Below are 25,521 nucleotides of genomic sequence, written 5' to 3'. Positions count from 1 at the left end.
TGTAGTTTTGATTTGCATTTCCCTGATGATGAGTGATGATGAAAATCTCTTCACGTATATGTTGACCATCTGGATGTCTTCTTTGGAAAAAATGTCTATTCATGTCTTCTGCCCATTTTTAATTGGAGTATTTGTTTTTTGATCCTTGAATTTTATAAGTTCTTTATATGTTTTTGACACTAACCCTTTATTAGATATATCATTTGTAAATATTGTCTCCCATTCTGTAGGTTGCCTTTTAGTTTTGTTGCTTGTTTCCTTTGCTGTGTAGCAGCTTTTTATTTTGATTTCGTTACAATAGTTTATATTTACTTTGGTTCCCTTGACTCAGAAGACGTATCTAGAAAAATGTTGCTACAGCTGATGTCAAAGAAGTTACTGCCTGTGTTCTCTTCTAGGATTTGTATGGTTTCGGGTTTCACATTTAGGAATTCGATCCAGTTTGAATTTATTTTGTGTATGGTGTAAGAATGTGGTCCAGGTTCATTCTTTTGCATGTAGCTGTCCAGTTTTTCCCAACACTCTCTGTTGAAGAGACAGTCTTTTTTTCCATTGGATGGTCTTTTCTGCTTTTGTCGAAGATGATAATTGTGGGTTTATTTCTGGGTTTTCTGTTCTGTTCTGTTGATCTATGTTTCTGTTTTTGTGCCAGTACCATACTATTTTGATGACTACAACTTTGTAATATAACTTGAAGTCTAGAATTTGTGAAACGAAGCCTCCAGCTTTGGTTCTTCAAGATTTCTTTGGCTATTCAGTGTCTTTTGTGGTTCTGTACAGTTTTTAGCACTGTTTATTCTAGCCCTGTGAAAAATGCTGTTGGTATTTTGATGGAGATTGCATTAAATGTGTAGATTGCTTTGAGAAGTATAGATAGTTTAACAGTGTTTACTCTTCTAATTCATGAGCATGGAATGTCTTTCCATTTGTTTTATCTTCAATTTCTTTCATCAGTGTTTTATTGTTTTCAGAATAGAGGTCTTTCACCTCTTTGGTTAGATGTATGCCTAGGTATCTTATTATTTTGGGTGCAATTGTAAATGGGATTGCCCTCTTAATTTCTCTTTCTGCTTCTTCATTATCCCAGTCTAGAGAAATGCAACACATTTCTGTGCATTGATCTTGTATCCTGTGATGTTACTGAATTCATTTTTCAGTTCTAGTAGTTTTTTTTTAGTGGAATATTTAGGGTTTTCTATATATCGTATCATGTCATCTGAAAATAATGAAAGTGTTACTTCTTCCTTATCAATTTGGATGTCTTTTATTTCTTTGTATTGTCTGATTGCTGTGGCTAGGACTTCCAGTAGTGTGTTGAATGAAAGTAGTGAGAGTGGACATCCTTATTTTGTTCCTGACCTTAGGGGAAAAGCTCTCAGTTTTTCCCCATTGAGGATGATGTTAGCTGTGGGTTTTTCATATATGCCCTTTATTATGTTGAGGTATATTTCCTCTAAACTTACTTTGTTGAGGTTTGTTTTATCGTGAAAAGCATTTACTTTGTCAAATGCTTTTTCTGTGTCTATTGAAATGGTCATATGGTTCTTATGCTTTCTCTTATTGATGTGATGTATCACACTGATTTATTTGCAAATATTGGACCACCCTTGCAGCCCAGGAATAAATCCCACTTGGTCATGGTGAGTGATTTTGTTAATGGATTTGGATTTGGTTTGCTAATATTTTGTTGAGGAATTTTGCATCTATGCTTATCAGAAATATTGGTCTGTAGTTCTCTTTTTTTCATGGTGTCCTTAACTGGTTTTGGTAATGCTGGCCTCATTGAATGAATTTGGAATGAATTTGAATTTGAATGAATTTGGAATTTCCTTCCTTTTCTGTTTTTTTGGAATATTTTGAGAAGAATATATATCTTCTTTAAATGTTTAGTAGCATTTGCCTGTGAAGCCATCTGACCCTGGGCTTTCGTTTGTTGTTATTTTTTTTTTTTAATTGCTGATTCATTTTTGTTGCTGGATATTAGTCTGCTCAGATATTCTATTTCTTCTTTCAGTTTTGGTAGGTTATATGTTTCTAGGTATTTATATCCATTTCTTCTAGTTTGTCCAATTGTTGGCATATAGTTTGGCATATAGTTTTTCTTAATATTCTCTTGTGATTATATTTCTGTGGTGTTGGTTCTTTCTCCTCTCTTCTTTGTGATTTTATTTATTTGAGTCCTTTCTCTTTTTTTGTTGATAAGTATGGCCAGAGGTTTATCAATCTTACTGATTTTATTTTCAAAGAACCAGCTCCTGGTTTCATTGATCTATTTTTTTTTTTTTTTAGTTTCTATGTCATTTATTTCTGTTGTAATCTTTATAATTTCCTTCCTTCTGCTGCTTTGGGGTTTTGTTCGTTGTTGTTTTTTTCTTGCTCCTTTAGATGTAAGTTTACTTTGTTTATTTGAGATTTTTCTTGTTTCTTGAAGTAACTTCCTTCTTGTAACCACTTTTGCCAGATCCCACAGGTTTTGGACCATTGTGTTTTCACTTTCATTTGTTTCCATGTACTTCTAAAATTTTCTTTTATTTTCTGGTGGACCCATTCATTGTGTAGTAGCATATTATTTGGCCTCCAGCTATATGTGGTCTTTCCAGATTTTTCTTGTGGTTGACATGGAATCTTAAGTGGGCTCCAGGCTCTGAGCTGTCAGCCCAGAGCCTGACATGGGGCTCGAACTCACGAACCGTGAGATCATGACCTGAGCCTCAGTCGGACACTTAACCGACTGAGCCACTCAGGCATGCCATGAATGTATTTGTTAAATCTATCTGGTCCAGTGTGTCATTCAAAGCCATTGTTTCCTTGTTGATTTTCTGGTTAGATAATCTGTCCTTGGATGTAAGTGGGGTGTTAAAATCTCCTACTATTATTGTTGTTCTGCATGTATTTATCTTGTTTTCCCAGCACCATTGTTAAAGAGACTATTCTTTTTCTATTGTTTTTGGCTCCTTGAGTATTAGTTGACTTTATATGTGGGGGTTTAATTCTGGACTCTCTGTTCTGTTGGTTATGTGTCTACATTCATGTACAGTTTTTATTACTATTACTATTTATAGTATAGTTTAAATTAAGGAAGTGTGATACCTCCACTCCCCCTCTACCTTCCCCCCAGATTGCTTTGGCTATTCAGGTTTTTCTGTGGTTCCAAACAAATTTTAGGACTGTTTTGTCTATTTCTTAAATGCTGTTTGTATTTAAGTGGGTCTTACATTGAATCGATATATGGCTTTGGGTAGTATGAGCATTTTAACAGTATTAATTCTTCCAGTCCATGAACATAGGATATTTTTTCATTTGTATCTGTTTGGATTTCTTTCAGCTAAATCCTGTAGTTTTCACTTCCTTGGTTAAATTTATTCCTAGGTATTTTATTGTTTTTGATGTGTTGTGAATGGGATAGTTTTTTTTTTATTACTTTTAGATATTTCATTATTTGTGTGTAGAAATAATGCATGCTGATTTCATATCCTGCAACTTTACTGAAATGGTTGATTAGTTCCAACAGTTTTTGGCTTTAGTCTTTGGGATTTTCTATATATTAAATCATATCATCTGCAAATGGTGACAGTATTACTTGTTCCTTTGCAGTTTGGATGCCTTTATTTCTTTGGCCTAATTGATCTAGCCACAGCTTCTAGTACTATTATTGAATGAGAATGGTGAGAGTAGGCATCATTGTCTTGTTTCTGATCTTAGAGGAAAAGCTTCAAGTTTTTCACTGTTCAGTATAATCTTAGCTGTGGATTTGTCATATGTAGCCTTCATTATGTTGAGGTATATTCTTTGTATATCCAATTTGTGCAGTGTTTTTATCATGAAAGGAAGTTGTGTTTTGTCAAGTGCTTTTTCTGCATGTATTGAGATGATCATGTGATTTTTATCTTTCTATGAAAGTGATGTATTAAATTTATTGATTTATGTGTATGGAATCAGACATGCATTCCATGTAAAATCTCACTTCGTCATGGTATATAATCATTTTAGTGTGTTCTTAAATTCAATTTGCTAATATTTTGTTTAGAATTTTTGCATGTATATTTATTAGGGATATTGATGATCTTTTCTTGTAGTAGTGTTACCTGGCTTTGTTATGAGGGTAATGCTGGTCTCATAGAATGGTCCAAAGTGTTCCTTCCTCTTCAAATTTTGGGAAGAGTTTGTGAGGGATTGGCATTGATTCTTTAAATATTTGGTAGAATTTACTGGTGAAACAAACCATCTGGTCGTGGTTTTCTGTGTTGTGAGGTTTTTGATGCCTGATTCAGTCTCTGTACTTGTCATTAGTCTGTTCAGATTTTTTTTTCTTTGTATTTCTTTCCATGCTTCTAGGATTTTTTTTCATTTTTTTTCAGATTATATAATTTGTTGGCATATAATTGTTCATTGTAGTCTCTTATGATCCTATATATTTCAATAGTATTCATTGTAATGTCTCCTGTTTAATTTTTAGTTTTATTTTTTTGTTTTCTTTTTTCTTAATCTAGCTAAAGGTTTGTCAATTTTTTTTAATGTTTATTTATTTTTCAGAGAGAAAGACAGTGTGAGTGGGGAAGGGGCAGAGAGGGAGGGAGACACAGAATCTGAAGTGGGCTCCAGGCTCTGAGCTATCAGCACAGAGCCTGATACAGGGCTTGAACTCATGCATGGTGAGATCATGACCTGAGCTAAAGTCAGATGCTTAACTGAATGAGCCACTTAGGTGCCCCTGGTTTGTCAATTTTTTTAACCTTTTCAAAAAACCATCTCTTAGTTTTGTTGGTGGTGTGTTTTTCTGTTCTCTATTTCATTTATTTCCACTCTGATCTTTATTATTTTCTTCCTTCTGCTAAGTTTGGGCTTAATTAGTTCTTTTTCTAGTTTTTTTGTGGTATAAAGTTAGTTTGTTTATTTGAGGTCTTTCTAATTTCTTAATATATGCATTTATTCTATAATTTTTTTCTCAGAACTGCTTTTGCCATATCCCATAAGTTTTGACATGTTTTCAGATAATTTTTTAAATTTCCCCTTTGACTTCTTCTTCAACCTGTTGGTAGTTCAGAAGTGAATTTAGTTTCCAGAGTTGTAGATTTTACAGCTTTCCTTTTATTGTTGATTTCTGGTTTCATACCATTTATATCAAAAAACATTGTTGGTTATTATTTCAGTCTTCCAAAATTTGCCAAGATTTATTTTGTGAGAATGTTCCATGAGCAGTTGTGAAGACTGTGTATTCTGCTTTTGTTGGATAGAATATTCTATATATTTTTTCTAAATCTGTTTAATCTAAAGTAGGGTTCAATTTCAGTGTTTTCTTGTTGATTTCTTTTTGCATGATCTATCCATTGCTGACAGTGGGGTATTGAAATACCCTACTTTTGTGGTATTGTTGTCTATTTTTCCCTTCAGATCTGCTAGTATTTGCTTAATATATTTAGGCACTTCAGTGTTGGCAGTGTATATATTTAAGATTGTTATATTTTCTTGATGTATTGACCCCTTTGTCATTATATAATGACTTTATTTGTCTTTGTTACTGTTTTGGGCTTAAAGTCTCTTTTGTGTGATATAAACATAGCTATTTCCATTTTCTTTTGGTTACCATTTGCATGGAATATCTCTTTCCAACTCTTCAATTTGAGCCTATGTGTGTCTTTAGAGCAGAAACGAGTCTCCTGTGGACAACATATGGTTGGGTTTAGTTTTTGTATCTATTTAGCCACTCTATGCCTTTTGATTGGTGAATTTGATCCATTTACATTTAGAGCGATTATTGACATGTAAGGACTTACTGCCATCTTATTGTTTTTTGTTTGTTTTTTTGTTTTTGTTTTTGTATCTCCATTGTTTTTTTCCACCTGTTTCTGCCTACTTTTGTAAATTGGTGATTTACAGTGGTGACATGCTCAATCTCTTCTTTTTTATTTTTTGTAAATCTCTAGACTTTTGCTTTGTGGTTGCCATGAGGCTTACATAAAGCATCTCATAGATACAATAATCCACTTTATACTAATGACAACTTATTTTCATTTGCCTATAAAGGCTTTATTCTGTTCTGTATTTTTGATGTCATAATTTAGGTCTTTCTACTAACAAATTCATTAACAAATTGAAGTAGCTTAGTTATTTTTAATACATTTTTCCTTTAGCCTTTACATTATAGTTAAGTGCTTAACACACCATTCTAATATAGCATTACCATCTTTTAATTCTGTTTATTTCTCACCTTTCCCAGGGTGTTGTGTACTTTCATATGTTTTTATGTTGCTATTTAGTGTCTTTTCACTTCAGATGAAGGACTCCTTTCAGTATTTCTTGCAAGGCAGATCTAGTGCTGGGAAGTCCTTCAGCTTTTGTTTTTCTGGAAGAGCCTTTATTTCGCCATCATGTCTGAAAAATAACTTTGCCAGGTAAAATATTCTTGGCTGGCAATTTTTAACTTTCAATATTTTGAATAGATCATTTCATTCTATCCTGGCCTATAGAGTTTCTGCCAAGAAATCTGCTGATAGCCTAATGGGGGTTACTTTTTTTCCACTCTCTACCTGACTTTAAGATTCTTTTTTTTATCATTGATTTTGACAGTTCCACTGTCATGTGTCTTGGAGGTCTTTTTGCTTTGAGGTAATAGGTGTTCTGTTAGCTTTGTGGACTTGTATGTCCAGTTCCTTCTCAAGGTTTGGAAGTTCTCAGTTAATATTTCTTTAAATAAACTCTGTATTTCCTTCTCCTTCTCTTCTCCTTTATTTTCTTGTAACTAAAATATTTCGCTATTCCTGTTCTCCAAGTCATCTATTCCTTCTTCCATCTGGTCTGCCCTGTTACTTAAGCTCTGTTGCATCTTCATTTCACTTATGAATTCTTCAGCTTCAGAATTTGTTTTTTAAAAATAATTTCAATTCCTTAGGTAAAGAATTCATTCTCTTCAATAATTTTATTTATGAATTAGTGAATTGCCTTTCTGAGTTTTCTTGTAACTCATTGAATTTCATCATAACAGCTATTTTGAATTCTTTTATCAGCTAAAACACAATATTCCATGCCTTACAGTTTGTTTGCTAGAGAATTATCATTTTTTAAAATGATACCTATTTCCTTGATTTTTCATAGTATTTGACAATATGTGTTTTTGTGTTCACATTTGAAGTAGCAGACACCTTCTTTAGTTAAGAATTTATGGTAACTTTGTTTCTTGCAATTCAGGGGTAGGCAATTAGAAAATCTTTCTTTTGTATTCCAGAAGGTGGTGTTTCTCCTCAGGGCTGCACTTGGCAGCACGTACAAAGAACTGTCAACAGAGTGGGAGGAGCTGTGATTAGCACCTGGGGCCTCATGGGGAAGGTGGGTGGGTGGGAATGGACAGGGATAGATACTTTGGAGGGTGCCTGCTGCTAGCCCAGTAGGGGGATCCTTAGTGAGGCAAGACACTACCAGCCGTCCATGGGCAGACCTCCTGCTTAAATCTAAAAGCAGAGAGCAGGAAATGCATTCTTTCAAGTGCCCTGTGATATTTCCCCAGTCATAGAGGTCCTTCCTCTAGGTGCAGCCCACACAACTGGAGTAGCCAGATGGTCAGTCACTACTTTTGCTTTCCATCTCCTGTGCAGAAGTTGCTTCTGATACTATTGAAAGCCCAGTGCCTTGCAGACACCCTAGGGAGTGGGGCCAGTTTGGTGATTTCCTCCATTTCCCATGCCTTGTCTCTATCCCACTATGATGGTGTGCTAGATTCCCTGGTGAGGTAAAATTGACCTCAAAAAATTCTCTATTGGCTGTGGGTATCTGCCCAGTTTTGTATTCTCCTGGTTCCCTTATTCTTGAGTGTGGGGAGTGATGGTGGGGCAGGCTCATGTACTCTTTTGGATCCGCTGTCCCCACTGAGGTCCTATCTGCCCACTTTTGGAGGTACAGATGGGTAGAAACTCCTGGATATTGTTACACTGTCCAGAGGAAGTTCAGGTTCATTGTGGATGTCTAATTAGTTGTAAATCTAAGGGGAAGGGAAAAAGGAATAACTGACCTGATGCAGATGTCACTGTGATTAGCTACTTTAATTGCCTTTACTTTTTTTTTAAGTTTATTTCTTTTGAGAGAGGGAGAGAGCAAGAATGAACAGGGGAGGGGCAGAGAGAGAGGGAAAGAGAATCCCAAGCAAGCTTCACACTGATGGTGCAGAACCCTACACGGGGCTTGTACTCACAAACCATGATATCATGCCCTGAGCCAAAATCAAGAGTCAGACACTTAACCTACTGAGCCACCCAGGTGCCCCAAATTGCCTTTACTTTTAATTAATCATTAGCAATTTTGTCTAGAGTTGCACAATTAAAATTTATAAAATAGGGGAGGCACTAATGGTCTTGCTTAGATGATGAATGGTGACACTATTTATGAAATCGTTAAGGTACTTTTTTGCCAGGTACTGATATGTGTGTGTATCTCTTATGTTCATGTTACTTGGTTACATCTAATATTAGAAAGCACAAAGTAATTTAAAAAAAAGCATAACATTGTGAGAAACAGAAACCCCAAGATTATGTTTATCAGGGATAAAAGTATGTATTTAAACTCAAGGATCTGGGGTTGCCAAGGTATAACCCATGGAACAATCCAGCTTGCTACCTGTTTTTGTATGTCTTATGGGTTAAGGATGGATCTACGTTTTTAAATGGTTGCAAAAATAAGAGTGGTAATTTGTGACATGAGAAAATTATATGAAATCCAAGTTTCATTGTCTACAAATAATGTTCTATTGTGACACATCCATGTTTTTTCTTTTACATATTATCTATGACTACTTATGTGCTATGGCAGCAGAGTTGAGTAGTTATGACAGAAACTTTATGGCTTGCAAGGCTTAAAATATTTATTATCTGTCCCTCTACAGAAAAGTTTGCCCATCTCTGCCCTAAAAGAAACTAAAGTATTAGAAATAGATTAGGAACTTACTACGAGGTACTTAAGGCATTTCTGAAAGTCGAAACAAGAAGGTATATTAATGGTAGTGTTTTTGGATTAGAAACACAGTTCTGTATCCCCATTTCCCTAATTCTTTGTTCTAAGTACCATTCAAGACTCCTAGCAGGATACAGTGCTTTAGTAGGACAGCAGATCCCTCAGTATGATGTAAGAACCTGCTACTACTCACTACCTTTATGACTCTCATTGTGATCCAAGTTACTTTCATCTCTCTGATTGCTTTGATTTCACCCTTGCCTTCCAGTGAGTCCCAATATAGCAGCCACAGGGATCCTTTTAAGATTCATGTCACCCCTCTGATTATGATTCACTTATAACTTTCCATCTTTCTTGATTCACAGTCAAAGCCATTACAGCACCTCTCAGAAGAAAATACTGGAAGATCTGTTCCCTATAACTCACTAATAGCTTATCTTCATTGTATTATTTTATTCTGTACCAGCCACCCTTGCTTTCTTGCTATCCCTCAAATAGTCTAAAAACATTCCTACTCCAGACTGGTTTACTCCTTGTCCTCTCTGCCTAAATTATTCTCCACTCAGATATCCACATGGCTGATCCTCTCACTTCTTTCATGTTCTATATAGTAGTTTTATCAATTGCTGAGAATGGGGTATTGAATTTCCCAGCTATAACTGAGTTTTTTCTCTTTCTCTTTTCAGTTCTATCAGTTTTTTCTTCCATATATTTTGAAGCTGTCTTGTTTTGTGCATACACATTTGGGATTTCTAGGTCTTCTTGTTGGATTTTTTAAAATCATTATGTAATATCCCTTCTTGTTTCTGGTAAATTTTTACTCTGAGGTCTACTTTATGTGATATTAATATAGCTACTCCTGCTTTTTTTTTTTTTTCAACGTTTTTTTATTTATTTTTGGGACAGAGAGAGACAGAGCATGAACAGGGGAGGGGCAGAGAGAGAGGGAGACACAGAATCGGAAACAGGCTCCAGGCTCCAAGCCATCAGTCCAGAGCCTGACGCGGGGCTCGAACTCACGGACCGTGAGATCGTGACCTGGCTGAAGTCGGACGCTTAACCGACTGCGCCACCCAGGTGCCCCTAGCTACTCCTGCTTTTAAAAAAATTAATGCTTCCATTGTATACATTTTCTGTCATTTTCTCTTTATTGTAAAATTTGGAGTTTCTTACAGATAGCATATAGCTGGGTCATTTTTAAATTTTGATTTATTTTATTAAATTTTAAAATTTTATTTATTTTACTTATTTTTAGAAGTTTTAATGTAATGTAAGTGCCTTAATCCCCAAGTGCCCTCCTTAATCTCCATTACCTATATAACCAGTGCCCCCACCCACTTCTCCTCTGGTAACCATCGGTTTGTTCTCTATAGTTAAGAATGTATTTTGGGGGCACCTGGGTACCTCAGTCGGTTGAGCATCTGACTTTAGCTCAGGTCATGATCTCACGGTTTGTGAGTTCCAGCCCCACGTTGGGCTCATTAGCTGTTAGCCTGTCAGTGCAGAGCTTCCTTTGGATCTTCTGTCCCTCTCTCTCTCTCTCTGCCCCTGCCCTGCATGCGCTCTCTTAAACATAAGTAAATATTTTTTAAAAATAATCTGTTTTTTGGTTTGCCTCTGTCTCTTTTTTTTGTCCCTTTGCTCATTTGTTTTGTTTCTTAAATTCTGCATATCAGTGAAATCATATGGTATTTGTCTTTCTGTGACTTATTTCATTTAGCATAATACACTAGCTGCATCCATGTCCTTACAAATAGCAAGATTTCATTCTTTTTTATGGTTGAGTAATATTCCAGTGTGTGTGTGTGTGTGTGTGTGTGTGTGTGTGTAAACATACATATCTTCTTTATCCATTCATTCATCAATTGATGGTTACTTGGGCTGTTTCCATAATTATAGTGTTGCTATAAACATAGAGGTGCATATATCCACTTGAATTAGTGTCTCTGTATCCTTTGAATAAATACCCAGTAGTGTGATTGCTGGATTGTAGGGTAGTTCTGTTTTTAACTGTTTTTAATTTAAAGTTAATTTTTAACTTTAACATACAGTTTTCCAGAGTGGCTGCACCAGTTTGCATTCCCACCAACAGTGCAAGAGGGTTCCCCTTTCTCCACATCTTTGCCAACGTCTGTTGTTTCTTGTGTTGTTGATTATAGCCATTCTGACAGGTGTGAGGTGATACCTCATTGTGATTTTGATTTGCATTCCCCTGATGATGAGTGATGTTGACCATCTTTTCATGTGTCTGTTGGCCATCTGTATGTCTTTGGAAAAATGTCTATGTCTTCTGTCCATTTTTTAATTGGATTATTCATTTTTTTGGGGGTTGAGTTGGGTCAGTGTTTTAAATCTGCTCTGATAATTTTTTAAAAGCGATTACTTTTTAAGAACACTTTTAGGTTAACAGCAATATTAAGAGGATGGTATAGAGATTTCCCATATGCCCCCTGCCCACATGCAATTGCACAGCCTGCCCATTATTGTCTCCCACTAGAGTGGTACATTTGTCACAATTAATCAACCTATATTGACACATAGTGATCATTCAAACTCTATAGTTTGCATTATGGTTTACTCTTGGTGTTGTACATTCTGTGTGTTTGCATAAATATATAGTAACATGTATACATCATTATAATATCATACAGAGTATTGTTACCGCCCTGAAAATAATCTGTGCTCTGCCTCTTTATCCATCCTTATTCCTCTACTCCACCTGGCAACCACTGATCTTTTTATTGTCCTAGTAGTTTTGCCTTTTCAGAATGTCATGTAATTGGAATCATATAGTATGTAGCTTTTTCAGATTGGCTTCTTTTACCTGGTAATATGCATTTAAGTTTTTGCTGTGTCTTTTCATTACTTGATAGCTCTTTTCTTTTTAGCACTGAATAACATTCCATTTTCCAGATGTACCACAGTTTATTTATCCATGTAGCTACTGAAGGACCTTTTGGTGCTTCCAAGTTTTTACCAACTATGAATAAAGTTGATGTCAACATCTGTGTGTAGGTTTCATGTGGTTATAGGTTTTCAGCTTCTTTGGGTAAATACCAAGAAGCATGGTTGCTGGATTGTTTGGTAACAGAAGTTTGTAATTTTTTTTAAATTGTATTTTTTTTAAATTGTATTTTTAAAATTGTATCAGCATACAATGCTATTACAGAAACATTGATTGTATTCCCTGTGCTGTACCTTTTATCTCTGTGACTTACTCATTTCATAACTGGAAGACTATATCTCCCATACCCCTTTCACTCATTTTTTTCACCCCCCAGCCCCACTTCTCTCTAGCAACCATCAGTTTGTTCTCTGTATTTATAGGCCTGATTCTGCTTTTGTTTGTTTATTCATTTGTTCTGTTTTTTTAGAATCTCCATATAAGTGAAATAATATGGTATTTGTCTTCTTTGACTTACTTGACATTGTTATTTTTTAAAATTATGTACTCAACATAGTATCTTCTAGGTTTACCCGTGGTGTTGCACATGGCATGATCACATCCTTTTTGTGGCTGTATAATATTCTCTCTGTATATCACCTTTTTCTTGTTCATTTGTCTATTGATCGTCACTTAGGTTGCTTCTGTATCTTGACTATTGTAAATGATTCTGCGATAAACAGGGGTGCATATACCTTTTCAAGTTAATGTTTTGTTTCCTTTGGGTAGATTATTGGATCACATGATATTTCTTTTAATTTTTTGAGGAACCTCCATACTGTTTTTCACGGTTCAAAACAATTTACAATAGTGCAGCAGGATTTCTTTTTTTCCACATCCTCAACACTTGTTATTTCTTGTGGTTTTGATTTTAGCCATTCTGACAAGTGTAAGGTGATATCTCATTGTAGTTTTGATTTGTTTCCCTGATAATTAGTGGCATTGAACATCTTTTCATGTATCTGTTGGCCATCTGTATCTCTTCCTTAGAAAAATATTTAGTTAATTCTCTGCCCATTTTTAAATTAGATTGTCTGTCTCCAGAAGTTCTTAATTTTATTGAGTAACAGCTTATCAATTATTTCTTTCGTGAGTCATGCTTTTGGTATTATATCTGAAAAGCCATTACCCATACCCAAAGTTATCTGGCTTTTCTCTGATGTTATTTTCTAGGAGTGTTATAGTTTTAAGTTTTACATTTAGGTCTGTGATCCATTTTGAGGTAATTTTTTTGAAGCGTGTAAGGTATGGGAGAAGATATTTGTTTTCTTTAAGTGAATGTCCAGTTGTCCTAACATCATTTGTTGAAAATAATATCTTTGCTCCATAGTATTGCCTTTGCTTCTTTGTCAAAGTTAAGTTAACTATATTTATGTGGGACTGTTTCTGAGATGCCTGTTCTGTTCCACTGGTTTTTTTGTCTATGTGTTCAACAGTACCACGCTATCTGGATTACTGTAGCTTTATCAGGTAAATCTTGAGGGAGAGTAGTATCAGTCCTCCAACTTTGTTCTCCTTCAACATTGTATTGGCTGTTCTGGGTCTTTGGATTTTTCACATAAATTTTACAATCAGTTTGCCAATATCCAAAAAATATCTTGCTGGGATTTTGATGGCATTACACTGAATCTATAGATTAAGTTGTGAAGAATTGATATCGTGACAATATTGAGTCTTCCTATTCATGAACATGGAATAGCTATTTATTTGGTTTTTCTTTGGTTCTATTTATAAGAGTTTTGTTAGTCTTTGTTTTTTAATTGGTACATTTAGGCCAATAGATTTGTGGGTTTTTTTGATGGAAACACAAATTTTTGTAGTTTGCCTGACTGGTATGAATGGCAAGTCCCAAAAGATTCTTTCAAGGAGAAGTCAGAAAAGGCTTTTGAAGTACTGCTCTTTACCCTTTTTCTCTGAACAGCAGTGGTGGTTCAGATTTAGGTACTTTATGAAGGAGAAGACAAAGAAAAAGCCTTTCTTTTTGTGTTCAACTCTATTCTAGTTAGTGTTTTCTTTGTTTCCATGTGCAGTCTGTCCCTCCTAAAACTCTCACTTACATTCATTATCTTCTCATTATATGTTTTCCACTTTTTATCTTTTGAATTTTGTTTTGTGACCATAAAGTTTCAGATTGAAATATAAATTTCTTAGTGTGCTATTTCCATGGTCTTTCCTGTGATATGACCCCAACATATTTTATGAACATTGTTTCCCTTTGTTCCTCTTCTGTAACTTAATAGTGTAACCAGGTTAACAACTTTTTTTCTTTGTTCTTGCCCTTCTCTGGGACTTTGTTATACCACCAATTACCCCCAAATTATTTGTAAATTAAAGGAATATTAAAAAGTATGGAGGAGAAGAGATGGAATATAATCTAACTCTCCAGGTTCAGAGTGGCCAGGTGTCAAAAGTATCAGTGCGAATAAAGCAACCCAGATGTTACAGAGGACCAGAGGAAACTGAGAAAGACAATTAGAACTTACCAGCTGATACTGGACCAATTACTAAAAAAGAAAATAAAATATATTATTAGTTTTTAAAATTATGTACTCAGTTCCTATTGAAAATCTACTTGGAATATTGGAAAAGGACTATTGGGAAACATTAAATCTTATATAAATATGCTATCCCTTATTAATTCAATATTAGCTACACTTTAATAATGTAAATAGGTAGAATTTTTTGGAAGACCTGTTTGGTGGATTATATGAGTAAAACTTAGTTTTTTTAATGAAATATTTTTTTTAAACACCCTTAACCATGCCAAGGGTCACAGCCTTGAAGGAGACTGGTTACCAGTTAAAGGTTACTAAAGTTCCTTCTTCATCTTCTTCACTGTATTTCAACATTTTATCTCCCTTGCAAACCTCTATCACCATGTCAGCTTTCGTTGTATTCCGTTTTGCAGTATAGAAAGATTATTTTAACTATCAATTTAAAAACTTTTCTCATGATCATTTATCTCTGTTTTTTTTTTCCTTTCTGATAATCTCTAGGGTTAAATCCAGATTCTAAATCCATTTTAAGAGGTGGCATGAGTCATAAATTCAGCAATGTTATAGGATATAAAAATCAATATGTAAAAATCTGTTGCATTTCTATTCACCAATAATGAGGCAGCAGAAAAAGAAATCAAGGAATCAATCCCATTTGCAATTGCAACAAAATAATAAGATACCGAGAAATAAACCTAACAAAAGAGGTAAAATCAGGTCTGTACTCTGAAAACTATAGAACGCTTATGAAAGAAATTGAAGACAAAGAAATGGAAAAACTTTCCATGCTCATGGATTGGAAGAACAAACATTGTTAAAATGTCTATATCACCCAAAGCAACCTACACATTTAATGCAATCCCTAACAAAAACCATCAGCAGTTTTTGCAGAGCTAGAACAAACAATCCAAAAATTTATGGAACCACAAAAGACCCTGAATAGCCAAAGCAGTCCTGAAAAAGGAAAACAAAACTGGAGGCATCGCAATTCCAGGTTTCAAACTTTATTATAAAGCTGTAGTCATCAAGACAGTATGATACTGGCACAAAAGCAGACCTATATAGTTCAATGGAACAGAATAGATAACCCAGAAATGGACCCACAATTATGTGGCCAACTCATCTTTGACAAAGCAGGAAAGTTTATCCAATGGAAAAAGAAACAGGCTCTTCAACAAATGGCATTGGGGAAACTGGACAGCAACATGCAGAAGAATGAGACTGGACCATTCTCTTATACCATACACAAAAATAAATTCAAAATGGATGAAAGACCTAAATGTGAGACAGGAAACCATCAAAATCTTAGAGGAGAACAAAAACAGCACCCTGTCTGAACTCAAGCAGAGCAACTTTTTACTGGACATGTTGCTGAAGGCAAGGGAAACAAAAGCAAACATGGAACTATTGGGACTTCATCAAGTTAAAATGCTTCTGCACAGCAAAGGAAACAATAAAACTAAAAAGCAGCCTACAGAATAGAAGATATTTGCAAACCACATATCTGATAAAGGGTTAGTATCCAAAATCTCTAAAGACCTTCTCAAACTCAACACCCAAAAACCAGACAATCTAGTTAAGAAATAGGTAGAAGAAATGAATAGACACTTTTCTAAAGAAGACATACAAATGGCCATCAAGACACATGAAAAGATGCTCAACATGACTTATCATCAGGGAAATACAAATCAAAACCACAATGAGATACCACCTCACACCTGTCAGATTGGTTAAAATTAACAATACAGGAAACAACAGGTGTTTGCAAGATGCAGAGAAAGGGGAACCCTCTTGCACTGCTGGTGGGAATACAAACTAGTGCAGCTACTTTGGAGAATAGTATGGAGGTTCCTCAAAAACCTAAAAATACAGCTACCGTACAATCCAGCAATTGCAATATTAGGTATTTATCCAAAGGATACAAAAATACATATTAAAAGAGGTACATGCTCCCCAATATTTATAGCAGCATTATCAATAATAGCAAACTCTGGAGAGAGCCCAAATGTCCATCAACTGATGAACGGATAAAGAAGATGTGGCATGTATGTACAATGGAGTATTACTCAGCCATCCAAAAGAATGAATTCTTGCCATTTGTAACAACGTGGATGGAACTTGAATGTATTATGCTAAGCAAACTAAGTCAATCAGAGACAAATGCCATATGATTTCATTCATATGTGGAATTTAAGAAACAAAACAGTTGTGGGAAGTAGGGGGTGGGGAAGAAAAGTGAGGGAAACAAACCACAAGAGACTTAACAATAGAGAAAAAACTGAGGGTGGAAGGGGGCTGGAGGATGGAAGGAGGCGGGTGGGGCATGGGCTTAGATGGGTGATGGGTACTAAGAAGGGCACATGTGATGAGCACTGGGTGTTGAATTCTACTCCTGAAACCAATATTGCAGTCTACATTAACTAACTAAAATTTAAATTAAGAAAAAACAGAAGTAGAATGAGTTAGACAGTAAGAAGTAGACAGTAAGAAGTAGACAGTAAAAAGTAGAATGAGTTAGACAGTAAGTGTAGAATAGGATACAGTAAGGATTATAACTATTATCATAAGTGAGAAATCCCCAAAGCTTCAATTTCCTGATCCTCTTTAACAGTCCTAAATCTTTCAAGGTAGTTATCTTTAGTGTCAGCAAAATGGAGTCGAGTTTAGCTGCTCTTCATTATCAGTTTTTATGCGAATTTAAAACTCTACAAGAGCTAGCAATGATTATTTAGATTTCACTCATTTATTTCTTTCCTGTTTCGATCTCTTATCTCATAATGTCTTTGTTCTGTTCTTCACTTTCCATAATATTATTATTCTAGGTCCATCTTTTATTTACTGATTCCTTGTCATACTTAAAAAATACCTGAAGTAAAGTCTTACTATTTTAGGAAATTTGTTCTATTTTTAAAATAAGTCCATATAATATCTGTCCTCCTTATCCTTTGGATCAGTAGATTTTTCACTTAAAATCAGTAATTTTAGGAAATGCAGAAAAATCTGACAGCAAAGAGAAGATGGAAAAGTATGCCACTTAAGTTTGCATTAACAGAAGCAATTTCAGCCCATGACGGCATGAAACCTGAACCCTGTGGGAGTCCAAAGGATGCTAGACTTGCCAAGCAGCAGTATTGGTGGGTTTGGGGAAAAAACTAATCAACCTAACACAAAATTTAAGCTCACCAAAATTCAGTAACTAATCATATTCTTTATAGCAGATGAGGAAAAGAATTCCTGAAACTGTCCTCCTTCCTAAGAAGGAAGCTGCCAAGAAATACAGTAAATCCGCTCTTCCATTGTTTTGTTCAGTAGCTTTAGGCCAAAGGGCAAAGCTGGAGGCATCAGTATATCCCCAACTTTGTATAAACTGCAGCAGAGTGGTGGGGGATGGCATGCAGTAACTATTATTGTTATGCTATTAGGAGTTATTAATAGATATTAGTTTCCAGTTAGTATCAAATATTAATTTTGTATAATGATAAGCATTACTTATGAGTTTTAAGCTAATAGTGACTGTAAAGACTGTTACAATAAATTAAAAATTTATTCTTTGCTTATAGGTCATTTAGAAAAGAGTTGAAATACAGTCATTAGATAAAAATGGCTGGCTTTTTTTGAGGTGGAGGGAATATGGAAAGCTGCTGAGAGATAGGCAGCTGGTGAGTTTATACAGAAAGTTTTATCCAAGTCAAAGTCATACCTCCACCTAGTGTCTTGAACAGAATTTGTCTTAATTCTAGTGCTCTTAAAAATAGTAAGAATGGGCAAATGTTATATAATCTGATAAAAATACCCAGCTCTTTCACAATACTTAAAGTGATTGCACTAGCTTATTTCAACTTTGAGGCTCTTTATGACTCCCAAATAAAGGGCTAAAACTACTAGAGGTACTTCACAATCCTCCATCAAACACATAAAAATATACAGCATAGGGAACATAGTCAATGATATTGTGACAGATGGTAGCATAATGTATAGAGTTTTCCAATCACTGTGTTGTATACTTGAAACTAATGTAACATTGTGTGTCAATGTACCTTAATAGAGAAAAAAAATAGGTCCTCTTTGGAAAGATTAATAAAAAAACCTTAATAAATAATACTTAAATAATAGTATAAATAAATAATAGATAAAATAAGAAAATAATAATAAATAAAAAGTTGATAATTTAGAAAAAAACCTTAATTAAAAAAAGACAAATAGGTCCTCTTTGGAAGGATTATTTTAGAAGAGTAACATGGGGCGCCTGGGTGGCTCAGTCGGTTAAGCGTCCGACTTCAGCTCAGGTCATGATCTCATGGCTCATGAGTTTGAGCTCCTCGTAGGACTCTAGTGCTAACAGCTCAGAGCCTGGAGCCTGCTTGGGATTCCGTGTCTCCCTTTCTCTCTGCCCCTCCCACGCCTGCACTCTGTCTCTCTCTTTCTCTCTCAAAAATGGATAAACATTAAACAATTTTTTTCAAAAAGTAATATAGTCTCTCTGCCTAATTGAGTTGGTGAGGTCATCATCCTTCAGTAACTAGAACATAAAAACTTTAAGTCTATTTTAGGTGATATAGATAAAGATAGGGAAATATACACAATTCTTAGGAGATTGGGAAAAAAATTCCACATTCGCGGGTGAGTTTTGAAAAAGTGTTTCTCTTGAAAATCATCCACTGAAAATATGCTAAAGTAGACACTTTGAAGCACTAGTAGGAGGAAGGAATCAGGTGTTGCCACATTTGAACTTAGCTTTCGGCTTTCATGCCCTTTCTCTTTTGGCTGAGAGAAGATACTAGAGATAACACAAATTAAAGCTTTAGAGAAATTAAATAATTCACCCAAAGCACATATCTGGTTAAATGTTTTAGCTGGGATTTGAACCTAGGTCCATCTGATTACCTGATTAACCATTGCAGTATATTACCTTAGCATTTTTTTTTTACAGATTAATATCATGCAAATAATTTTTTTTTAAATAATTTTTACAAATTAATATCATGCAAAACCCCCCAAATAATATCATGCAAGTGGTTTTATTCCATATTTAGAATTATTCCTTAGAGCATCTCTCTTGAAATGGAATTATGAGTTTAAGGGATACTGTATTTCATTGTACCTTGCAACATACTGAAAGTTTGCTTTCTAAAAGGTTACAGAAATTTAAATGGGGTCAGTGGTGTATGATGAATGTATAATTTTCCCCAAAGCATTGCTGTCATTGCTTATCATATTTAAAATTTTCTTTTTATTAGCTGAGAAATACTACCTCAGTGTTTTGATATTCATCTATCTATCTATCTATCTATCTAAACATTGGGCATACTATAGTTTCTAAATTCATCTGTAACTTAAAGAAGTACTACATAATGGGGATATAAAGGGGGTTGAGAATGTGAATGTGAAATCCTTTACTTAAAGGAAATTTTTCTAAAGGACACTGGAATTAAGAAATAGGTGAATGATCACTTACCAATAGGTATTGGAGTAACTGGCAGAATAATATGAAACAAAAATATACTAACAGAGTTTTTGGATCAAGAATATAGTTTCCTTTTTTTCTTTTCCCAAGATATTAGCAAATAGATGTTTGGAAGACGGCCAAACCCCCCAGTAAAAACATCCGTAATGAAATAAGAAGGATTAGTATTTCTTTTGTGGTACAGGAATAGTTTCATTCTCATGTAACTGGCTTTCTTATATTTCATTTTAGTAGAAAGGCAGAGTAGGCTAGAATACATGTCCTTAGGTCATTCTTTTTCTTTATCACCTCGTATGGAGGATTTAAATCCCACAGAGAACTGTTAAATTGTAAATTTGAATGCTAATTATCGTTACTCTTTTTCCTTTTTACACCTAAGATATCTTCCTGATTTTTCCTCTGTCCCTTGTTGGTATTTCCACATTTGTGATATTCCATCTTATGTATCTTTCCTTTTATTTGTTATTAAAAGCTATTTGAAATTGGTTTTAGAAAACAAAATTTGTTTCTTTTATAGTCTCTTAGTTAAATGTTTATTCTTTCTATTGAGTAATAACCTAGTAGGTTGCCAAGAGGGAGAGGAAATATTTATAAACACAAGAATTGAATGGAAATGGTCAGAGTTAGAAAAAATTTTCTCCTTATTTTGGGAACACATCTTGTACCAGATTTAGGATAGGTTGATATTCATAACAAAATTTACATTGACATTAATCTTACTGATACTGTTTCCAGACGGGAATTTCTAGAATGAAAAAGGGAAAGCAAACTCTAGCCTTTCACATGAGTTATCTTAGTCTCTCTTTTCCAGTAACATAGTCATTTTGAAAGAGTGGCAAGGAACTGACTGGTTTTCCTTTTATCATCCAGTTTCTTTTGGAAATTGAATACCACAGAGCTGGAAAAGCCTTATTTTCTGTATATTTTTGCTTTCATTTTCATTCTACTCCCTTCTTTCATTTGCTTACTCTGAGTTTTCCCACTTTTCTCCGTCATTTATACCTTATATTTAGTTGAAAATGTATTTTGTTGAAAAGTAGAGTCAATCCGAAGAGATTTTCATCTCACTCTTAATTATTTCTTTTTATCAGTTTCATTTTCCAGATATTATTCAGTAATCCAAGAGACAAAACGTTGGTTGAGGTGTAAGCAAAGATCAGTGCACAGGAGCAGCTCCAGCCAGTCAGAAATGAGGATAAATCCTACTTTTCCTGCCTCCTTCCTCAGGCAATAGTTTATGATCTCTGTTATGTCCTTATCATGAGTGTTAAGCATGTAAAGTCTTGCTTTAGGTAGGACATTTTAGCTTACTAGGAAAAAAAATCAACATGATTGCTTTTTCCACCAATCTGTGGTTTGTGTTTTGTGAAAAATGATAAATATTCCAGTAGAATTCTGAGGAGAGGGTGTGAGAAATAGAAATGTCAATCTTTCTTTTGAAATGGAAACAGCTACGTTTAGGAAAAATACCCACAGTGAGTGCATAACAGAAATATCAAACAGAAAGGGAGTTTCTTAGAATTGCAGTGTCTTAAAGTGGATACAGAGAACATGGCTGTCATTGATACTGTTCAATGGGTGAAGACAGAAATATACTCTCTTTTATTACCAAAGCATTATTTGTCAGCTGCAAGAGCTCCATTTTCGGAAGTGGAGAGAAATGAACTACTTTTTCTTTATATTCTCCTCAACTTCACTGAATAAGAAGCATGTCAGGAATGTTTAAATTCATATGCAAACTCCAGGAGGGCAGTTATTCTCTTCTCTTCTCCCTGCTGTATTCCCAGTGCCTGGCACAGGGTAGGCCCTCAATAAATATATATATATTTGAATGAGTAAGATCTCAATTTAACTTTGCCAACTCAATTTTATTTCTGTCGTTAAATTTTCTACCAAAAGCATTTAAAGACTCTAGTAGTGAAAGTAGTAACAACTAGCATATTTTTCTATAGGTGACAATTTACAAAAAATGTTCAGAAGTATTATTTCTAATTCCAGGTCAGCGTTAGCCATTTCATTATTTGATCTGCCATCTATGGGTTTTTTTCTTTCTAAAGTATTCATCATTTACTTTAGAGGAAGTTATTTAATACAAAAACAGGAGAGACAAACTTCAGAATTTTGAATGTCAGGGTCTTTCATGTCCAGAAAAGGATATAACAGGTATGGGAACCAACCCCAGAATTGATGAATAGATATAGAACTTACTTGGGTATTCTTGTCTTACTGTGGAAAAAAAAAATCAAATAAATAAATGAGTGAAAGGTTTCTGGATGAACAATGGAGTTACTTCTTAAACTTTATGCTGGAAGTTTTAGAAATAGGACTTTGAGAAACTACCAAATCTGTATTTAGAATCAATTCACTATGATGCAAGAATAAATATCTTTCAGATCACTCTGCCCCAGTCTTTCTTAATTTGAGTGCCTTTTTGGAAAGAAAGGTTAAGAATGGAATCATTGGGAGATGCTATTTCTTCCTTCTGGTTTCTGTCTGCTAATTCAGACTCTCAAAAAAACATTGACTGATGGGGCGGGTGCCTGTGTGGCTCTGTCGGTTTAGCATCCGACTCTGATTTTCACCTCAGGTCTTGATCTCATGGTTCGTGAGTTCAAGCCCCCGCCTCAGGCTCTGCACTGACAGTGTGGAACCTGCTTGTGATTCTCTCTCTCTTTCCCTCTCTGAACCTCCCCTCCTCAAAAAATAAATATTTTTTTTAACGTTTATTTATTTTTGAGACAGAGAGAGACAGAGCATGAATGGGGGACGGTCAGAGAGAGAGGGAGACACAGAATTTGAAACAGGCTCCAGGCTCTGAGCGGTCAGCACAGAGCCCGATGCAGGGCTCGAACCTACGGATCGTGAGATCATGACCTGAGCCGAAGTCGGACTCTTAACTGACTGAGCCACCCAGGCGCCCCTAAATAAGTATTTTGAAAAACCCATTGACGGGTAAGATTTTTCTCACTTACGCTTTGTTTTCTTATTATTATTGCTCTCTTCCCATCATTTCTTTGGGATGATTGTATTGGTTTATCATGATCATTACTGTGATTCTTGTTGGCTAATTACTGTTCATTATGTTCATTTTAGAAAGGTTTCTCTTTTCCCTGTAAGCATAAGTATCTTAGGGCTGGGTGACCATATTTCTCACTGGGATGGAGGCACTGCCAGACTTTTCGAGTCCAGATTAGATTCCCAGCCTCTGCTGCTCATTAATTGTGGGATCATGGGCAAGTTACTTAGTTTCACTATTTTCTTCTCTTTGTAATAGGAATAACAATACTTACCTGATATAATGTATACGCACATATAAGGCCCTGAATAAAGTCCCTGACACACTATAATTACTGAATAAGTATTATTTATTATTATACTACCACCATATTAAGTACCAATTTTAATTATAGCCTCCAAATGGACATGGGTAGTTGAAAATGGAACAAGTTACTGGAAATAGGAATAAGAAAACAAGAAGCTAGAAGGCAAAGAATGCTGGAAATATTAATAAAACCAGAGGCAGGAATAGAAATCTTAAATTTTGGTAGATTCACACTAAAAACAGGACACAAAAGGGCCTCTACATACCATAAAACACCAATGATAGTAATGTAATTGAGAGAAACATGGGACTTACTCTTAGATTTCTCAGGTCTTGCTTTAATAAAAAAAAGACAAACAAACAAATTAGTGTGGTTGTCTGATGAAACAGAAACACATTTTCACTGACATCATTCCAGTAGAAGCATCACACACTGAACAGTAGTGACAAGGGGCATTTGCATTGGGAATGTTCTGGAAGGAAGGATACAGAGCCAGTGACGGAGCTCACTTTTCCCTTTCCCCTCTAGGTCTCTGATTGTGTGAAATCAGGAAATGTGTCATATCCCAACCTATTTTAATTGAGTTACTTTCTTTCTCCTCTGTCATTTTTCGTTTCTAATCTCTACCCACATTCTCCATCTCTGCAGTCCTCGCCATTGTTCCTTACTTGGTTTGCCCATACTGTCACTCCCTTCTATGAGAGCAGGTTCTATCTTCTCTTCATCAAACCCCACACTCAGCATGGTCTCTGAGAGAGCAGACACTTAACAAATCTTTGCTGAATCAAGGAAGAAATTCTCCCTACTGTAGCCAGCATCAGGTTGCTCCCCCTTTCCCTCTGTTCTCTTCAAGCACCCATTAAGAAGGTTCTGTGCCTTGCGGGTGAAACAGGTATGGGGTATTTGAAGGCACACAGTGATCTCTGCTATAAGATGTATGAGGGTGAGCAGAAGAGACTGCTGGGAGAGGGGTGATCATATGACGTTTTGTGCCTAAGCCCTGGAAGGTTTTCCGCTGTAAGATTTTGAAAACTTAATCAGACCAGGAACAATAAGTTCCAAGTTATGTTTTTGTTTTTTTGTTTTTTGTTTTAAATCTAGCAAGAGTTGAAATAATTAATACACATTTGGGGCAGCTTGTTCTTTTTTTCTAGGAAATCATTAAAAGGGCCACGTATGAAAAAAACAAAGCAGAGATCACATGACAAAGTGAGATTTGAAAAGGAGATATCTGATACACTATGACTCCAAGTAATCAAACTACGTGTAAGAATGGAAAACCCACAAAGATTATTGTTTTCTTTCTTTCTTTTTTTAAATTTTTTTTAATGTTTGTTTATTTTTGAGAGAGAGCATGAGCAGGAGAGGGACAGAGAGAGAGGGATACACAGAATCTGTAGCAGGCTCCAGGCTCTGAGCTGTCAGCACAGAGCCTGATGCGGGGCTCGAATCCACAAGCCATGAGATCATGACCTAAGCTGAAGTAGGACGCTTAACCGATTGAGCCACCCAGGCGCTTCTAGATTATTGTTTTCTATGTATGAACTTGGATTGTGCTAATGGTGAAAACTGTTCCTTGAGTGTGTAAGAATGTGTGTGTGTGTGTGTGTGTGTGTGTGTATTCTTGTTTACAGTTGAGTAAGCAGCAATTTCACTGAAGTAGTGTTATGAGACTGAACTCAATCTGTGCCGTTTTGGAGCTCAGGTTATAAGTATCAGTGCAGAGTATGAAAATTTTATTTTTCTTGGACCCAGCACCCTGAGGCACTCTGAAGATCAGTGGCTTTTTCATGATGACCTGCCTTCTCTTTGAGATATTGTAAAAAATAATAATACCTCAGGAATCAATAATCATACTACCTATCATGTAACATTTGTCATATTTGTTCCCAACTTTTCTTCTAAGAAAGAAAATAATACAGGGATGGATAAAATTCCTTTGAATCACCAACCCCAGGTTCATTTTCTTCCCTCAATTATGAGTTCAATGTATATCCAATTATTTTTAAAGGTACTTTCATATATATGTGGATACTTAAGGAATATGGTGGGTTTGAATATTTTTGCTTTAATTTGCGTGTCATCTTTTAGTATCATTTTGTATCAAGAGATGTCATTTTGCATCTGGTTTGTTTCATTCAACAGTATGATTTGAGATGTTGCTTATATACACATAGATACGTAGTTAGTTTATTTTAAGCTGCTGTGTATTATCCTATCAGCATACATATGTTAATTTATTTTTGACTTTTGATTATTAAAAAGTCACAACAAACATCTTTGTACGTGACATTTTATGTACATATGTATGACTTTAGTGTTTATACCCAGAAGTAGAATTCAGAGTATGCTTTAGAT

General features: G+C 35.2%; 1 protein-coding gene and 1 long non-coding RNA gene across 6 annotated transcripts in view; one reads left to right on the top strand and one right to left on the bottom strand.

The window, feature by feature from the left end:
* Positions 1 to 25,521, bottom strand: part of TSBP1 (testis expressed basic protein 1) — a 217,663-nt gene that overhangs the window by 136,232 nt on the left and 55,910 nt on the right. For 3 of the 5 annotated variants that reach the window (XM_049653494.1, XM_049653495.1, XM_049653497.1), the window contains 2 exons: positions 23,478 to 23,498; positions 14,365 to 14,385 (listed from right to left, as the gene is read on the bottom strand). In XM_049653494.1, the coding sequence (XP_049509451.1) occupies positions 14,365 to 14,385; positions 23,478 to 23,498 (42 nt within the window). Of the gene's footprint in view, positions 1 to 14,364; positions 14,386 to 22,048; positions 22,067 to 23,477; positions 23,499 to 25,521 lie in introns of all 5 variants that reach the window. The other 2 variants (XM_049653493.1, XM_049653496.1) reach the window with 1 other exon arrangement.
* LOC125938404 (uncharacterized) overlaps positions 1 to 25,521 on the top strand; it is a 60,633-nt gene that overhangs the window by 6,878 nt on the left and 28,234 nt on the right. The window lies entirely within an intron of this gene.

The sequence above is a fragment of the Panthera uncia genome, assembly GCF_023721935.1.
Source record: "Panthera uncia isolate 11264 chromosome B2 unlocalized genomic scaffold, Puncia_PCG_1.0 HiC_scaffold_24, whole genome shotgun sequence".
Lineage (NCBI taxonomy): Eukaryota > Metazoa > Chordata > Mammalia > Carnivora > Felidae > Panthera > Panthera uncia.
Note: the sequence above shows the minus strand (reverse complement) of the source record. Positions and strands in the feature narration are given on the sequence as shown.